The 6,000-nt window shown below is 33.6% G+C and overlaps 1 protein-coding gene across 1 annotated transcript; it reads right to left on the reverse strand.

The window, feature by feature from the left end:
• Positions 1-2,291: 2,291 nt before the first annotated feature.
• LOC114370899 (probable membrane-associated kinase regulator 4) lies at positions 2,292-3,806 on the reverse strand. Its single transcript, XM_028328302.1, has one exon. It carries the CDS (start codon positions 3,498-3,500, stop codon positions 2,409-2,411), a length of 1,092 nt encoding a protein of 363 aa, XP_028184103.1. The 5' UTR covers positions 3,501-3,806; the 3' UTR covers positions 2,292-2,408.
• Between the last annotated feature and the right edge of the window lie 2,194 nt (positions 3,807-6,000).

Consider the following 6,000-nt stretch of genomic DNA (forward strand, 5'->3'; position numbering starts at 1 on the left):
CTTGTATCTCTTAGTACATTTAGGAATAATAAGAATATTGAAGTCAAAAACATGGAAAGTGACTATGAAATAAATAGAAAAGGAACTTAAAAAATTAATAAAATTTAGCAGAATGTGAACATAAAAAAATAAATCAAAACAATGTTGTTTCAGGTATAAAAAGAGATTTTTGAAATGTATCATGATAACGCGGTTATTTTGACAACAATGACTGCTATTGAAAAAATGAAAACCGCTGCGCTACTAGTTTGAGCTATAGCGCACTGTTGACTATGTTATTTCAATGAAAGGGAAGTCCCAGTACAATAATTAGATTAGAGATGATAATACTAATTAATGTGTAACTAAAATGTGGTAAGTTTGAGTTCTGGAATTAGCTCAATGCCCCTATTAGGGGATGGAGTACTTGAATGGATATATAGAAAAACCAAGAGCTTACACATCGCCAATCGGATGGAATGTAATGTCACAAGGTGATTATGTAATCATATGCTCTATTTGCAGAATAAACACATACTGTACACAAAATCAGACACATATGAAAGAAAAAATGGCAATTATGATGTATTATACATTGTATACTCCCTGTCAAGTTTTTTTCTTTACCAACCAACTAATCTCTCAAGGTACCTCTCTCAACGGATGTTATTCACTTATTTCATACACAAACTTGAAGACCCATTTCCTATCCACATGCATCTACCAACTATACACACCATGTTGATTGTAATAGCTTTTTGTGCTTAGTAAATTCAATGACCTTTTGATACACAACAAACTTCTCATTTAAAATAGCGTAAATTATGAGGACCCCTCCTTGAGTAGAAAATCAAAGTTCAAAGCAGTTGTCATATTAAAATTCAAAACAATAGAGGTTCTTGTGATGTGCCATTCGGAGAAGGCATTCATATCATATATCAAATATATTTAACAATTTTTCTTTTGTCAAACATCTGATAACTTAAAGAAATCAGAATAGAACCACCTTAAAAAGCTGTTTGTCACTTTGTCCGCACTGATACTTTTCTTTATATTTCAAGTGTGATTATTGTAACGTACTCTTTCACGTATGAAGCTTACTTCCTCCCAACTCTTCTTTTATCTCCCTTTTTTTCTTTATTTTTTCTTTCTTAGTTGCTCTGACAAGCTTTTTGCAATATTATAGAATAAGCTTACTTTAATGATCAAGAAATTTTTTTCATACAGGAGTTAAAAGGCATATAAATGTCTTATAGGGACGAAGACAGGTGGGCTTCTACAATCATGATGATTGTTACCCTCGATATTTGATAATTAGAAGGGACCTAAAATACATGTATTTTAAAATACACTTATTTATTCAAAAAAATTGGTGTATTGCAATCACACTTATTTATTCATTAAATAAAGCTCATTAAGTTAATGACAAATTAGATTATGAAACTTTACAGGTATGCAATTACAATTCATCGGCACATGACATGAAAAGATTGGTGTTCTTTATTTCTTGCCATCATTTGAACACAAAACTGAAATTAGTACTCTTTGACAGTTAGCCTGGGATTGCATTAGTAGATAGCTACAACTTTCTCATTTGTTTTCTACATTGAATTTTTCTGTTTCTGAAGATCTTGTAATGTTCCTGTTCTCAATTTAATACTTGTACATATTATTATGCTTTCCACTTCAACAATTGGGTTCTGATGTCCACATTACTCTTACACTCATTATGTTTGTACTGTGCTTGCACTAATAATTTCTTTCTCATGATTGATAAAAGAAATTATGCAAAACAGAATCAAATTATTAGTATCAAGTATCAGACATTTATAGTGCGTGTTGCATTGTCACCATTCTAGTTGACATTGTTTAGAAGCAATGAGATTTCTATAGAAGTTATACTTTTAATCTACTCTTCTCTTCACTGTTCCTTATATTTTAAGATCCATGTGAAAATGCTTGGTATATGCATACTGATGCCTATCATAGTATAATAATTGATTGTTACAGTTGATTTACAAGGAGGAGGTAAAACCAAAACAGTTTTTAAGTTGATAGAGTTCAAAAAAATTAAAATGAAAATGAAATTTTCAGTGTTTTGGCTAATCCCCATTTGATTCTTGAAATATTGGAGGAAAGGTTTTGGCTTGGAAAGTGGATAATAAAATGTTGGATTTTTATTTTCAGAAGAATGTCATTTTCTACTCATCATAATTTGATCAAGGACCAGATGCAAATATCTTTTGTGGACAAAATTCTGCCAAATTTTGAAGCTTTGGTCTAAATATCAATGACAAGTTGACAACCATGAGTGTTTCTAAAATTAGTACTGGTGAATTGAGCTATCTTTCACCAAAGTTACTTTTGAATTGGAAAGACAATGTGTGAAGAATACAGCAAATGACCAGAAGCTACTTTTCAATTCCCTATCAGCCCCTCCAAAGCTCTACTCTCTCATGATCCTCACAAACTGAGGTTCTAGATGCAGACATTGAGTAGATTCCTACTTCACTTGCAGTCTTCTTTGAAGAGAACATTTGCTGAGACTTCTTGCAGTGTGCAATTGCTCCCTGGATTGAATTTTCTATCTCTGAATTTGCACTGCTGCACCTTTTCAATAGCTGTCGCGCTTGGCATCCATATGATTTGTTTGAAAATGAAAATGAAAATGAAGTTGAGCCAGACACAGATGAAGTTGATGATGATGACTTGTTCCCTGAAAGTAGTTTGATGCCGACTGAGAATGATCTTCTGTGCTGGTTACTTCCATCCTCACCTGTCTTGTCTTTGTAGCTTCTCATGACAGAATTGGAGGGCTGATGATATCTGTCCCTATGAATTTGGCCATATGAATGTTTCTTTGCCACTTGAACATGCTTGTTTAAATTTTCCCTGGCCTTGGAAACCGATCCTTCATCCGCAACTTTTGTTGAGGTTGCATAGGTTTCATATGAGCAACCAGATTTTCCAAACCAAGACTTGAGATAAGCCCTTGAAGCCTTCAACTTTGAACCTAGTGAAGACTGCTTCAGTTTCTTGGTCCATGACTTCTTCTGGTTTTCAGCAGCAAATCCACTTGTATCTGTTGGGCAGTCAAAGTTGTAATACTCTTCAGGGTTTAGTTCCCTACTTACTTGACAAGAATCAGATGGAGAGATGTTGCAGGATTCAAATGGGGTGCCTGCAGTAGGTGTTGTGTAGGTAGTGGCTAGAGGAGTGCTATAGAACTCTTCAAAGATATCATTTTCCTTGTCATAAGGGGAGGGGGAGTTTTGAAGGAGTTTTTCAACCATTTGTAACCGAGGAGGAAGGTGAAGAGGGAGGAGCTTTCCTTTGTAGAAAAGCTCATCGGCTGGTAAGGTGGTTGTATCTTTCTCTTGAAGAATGGAGGACATTTGGAATTCAAATTCTCTAGGCTGTGGATGAGATTGAGAATGGCAGAAGAAGTTGGAGTATGAGTTGACTTCCATGTCAATGTAATCATCTTCTGCAGGGTCACATGCAAAGAGTGTAGTGGCCATTTAAGCCTCTCAGGTACACAAACTCAGGTATTTTGGACTTCTTCCTATGAGGGGATAACAGCTAATGGTAGATGAGCTTTTATTATGGAAAAATGAAGAGTAGTACTAGTACAGCTGCTTTTGGAAGTGCATAAAATCATATATTCAAAAAGCATTATCCTGGAATTAGTGGTATTCTAATCTTATTGCTTTTTTATTTTTTATTTCATGTCTTGTCATTATTGAAGGAGTTTGTCTGCAAGCATCCAAATGTAAAATTAAAATCTGGTTGATTTTCTTATGGGGGGAAGCACTGACCCACCCAACATAAACTTTGTTTGTGGCTTATTTCTCATTGGGATTGCTACTTTTATAATTTACTTGCTGCTAATGGTAACTAGCATGACACGGTTTCCATTATTTTGTTTCCTCAAGGAACTAATAATGTAGAGAAATTGACCAAAAACTGCAGTGTGGCTCAGGTTAGTTACTTGGTTAGTGCAGTTGGCATGAAGAAGTCTTGTACAATGGCAAGCTAGAATCAAGATATTACATGATGATTGTAGCAATTGATTTGATTACTTTCTAACAAGATATAATGGGGTGGTCGAATCTTAAAAGAAAGTAAACATCTTAATTCAAAAACCTTCATTTAATAGTGAACTACAATTTTCTGTATGGGTTATTTCAAGAAGAAGGGGATGGATGGTTGAATGATATTTATATTTATCTTGTCAATTATTTCTTGAAAAGCTGTTTTGGAATCTTGTGTAACACACAACAATTTTCCATGCAATCAAATTGGGTTTATGAACAAGATATGTCCCACGGCATGCACTTTGGCATTCATGTTAGTACTTATGATTGTGCTGTGCACCAAAATGAACATATGATTAGGAAAGGGGAGTACGTGGTACACATGATTAAGTAACAGTTGAGGTTACATTCTTCCACTTTCAACTGGGTTCCTTTCTGCCTTTGTTTTTAACGCACTTTAGTATAATTTGCACACGGGAAAAGAAAAGCACTGCCAAACCTTTTGGTGTACACGGATGCAAAACATGGGCATCTTTTCCATTCATTTGTAATTATTCTTGTCTTCTTTTTTTTTATAGCCACTTTTGTGTTTATTAATTTTCATTTTGAAAAATGTAAGTGAATAAAGTAAATATAGTAAATGCACACAGAGAACAAGAATGACCCGACAAGTAATGGTGGGAGAAGGGACTGAGGCCGGAATGCCTGCAAAGCTCGAGAGTTTGTTTTGTCATAATCTTTTGGGATTACCATCCCTTTCCTTTATCCATTTTTTTAGTCACAAACGAAACAAGGTCCCAACTTTTCCTCTTTTTTCCCCCAGTTTCAGATTATTATTTGCTAAAAAAAACACCACCAAGTATGGTTTGGTTCTTTCTGTCGATGAAGGTCCTAGGTATGCTAACCTTACTTTCATGCCCAATTTGTCGCCAAGTTAGGTTGTCGAGCAATTCCTTTTTATTTTCTGAAACCTACTTAATTTATAATACAATGTCGAGATTGATTAAACTGCATCCCTACTTTATTTTTGTTACCGGAAGGGATCAGATTAAAAAAGTACTACGTTTCCTTGTTACACCAATAAGCTTCTTTTTTGCCCAATCAAATATACCATCCACCTCAGGACTAATAATAAACTTTGTGCATTTGTCCAACATGTATACTAGATTCATGAGTCGTTTCTACTAATCATGTTAACAAAATTAACAAGATTAATAGTGGTCACTGGTGAACAAATTTCAGCAATACCAGGTGACGACGTGTATGACATAGTATTCCTGGGAATCACGTTTATTCTTTGATGTATTTAAAAATACCTTTGGTTAGCTTTTAAGATTCTTAGGAATATTTCTTAAATTTAAAAATTATTGAATTAAAAAATAAAAATAAAAATGAAAGTTATAATGAGATTAGAAAATAACTACCCTCATTCCCATCTTTTAACATGGAAATAAGAATGCATTAAAACATGATGTTATTACTTGAGGCAAACAAACTGATCCTTAGTTCCTAGAATAAACTTTTTAATTTGTGAAGCAAACATTTTGGTATCGAAAAGAAATAGACTTTTTTTGGCAATAAGAAAATAAATATTTTGGTAAGTCTAGCATAAACGAGAGGTTATATTTTTTTACATTTGTTGTTTTACTTTTATAAATAACTTTTTTATAACGATGTGACAAAAATTTGTTGTAAAAAGGTTAAGCATTCTTAGTTAATTTTTTTAGACATTCATTTTTTTCCCACTGTTCTACTCATCTAAATCTTCACCAAAAAAAAAAAACATCATCTAAACAAGTGAGAAAAAATTCCTCCAACATTTCTTTTTAATTTATATATATCTAAACAACACATTTTCTCTATCTGTATTTATTTTTCTTATTTTTTTCCCTTTCTATTTTCACTCCACTCCAAACATACCATAAATAAATACAGATGACACGAGCCATCAGTGGGCTTACGTTTCCATCTATGCACACCAATA

Source organism: Glycine soja, chromosome 10 (assembly GCF_004193775.1).
Source record: "Glycine soja cultivar W05 chromosome 10, ASM419377v2, whole genome shotgun sequence".
Lineage (NCBI taxonomy): Eukaryota > Viridiplantae > Streptophyta > Magnoliopsida > Fabales > Fabaceae > Glycine > Glycine soja.

Coding starts and splice junctions, on each gene's coding strand:
- LOC114370899 (XM_028328302.1), bottom strand. CDS start 3,500: ATGGCCACTACACTCTTTGCATGTGACCCTGCAGAAGATGATTACATT.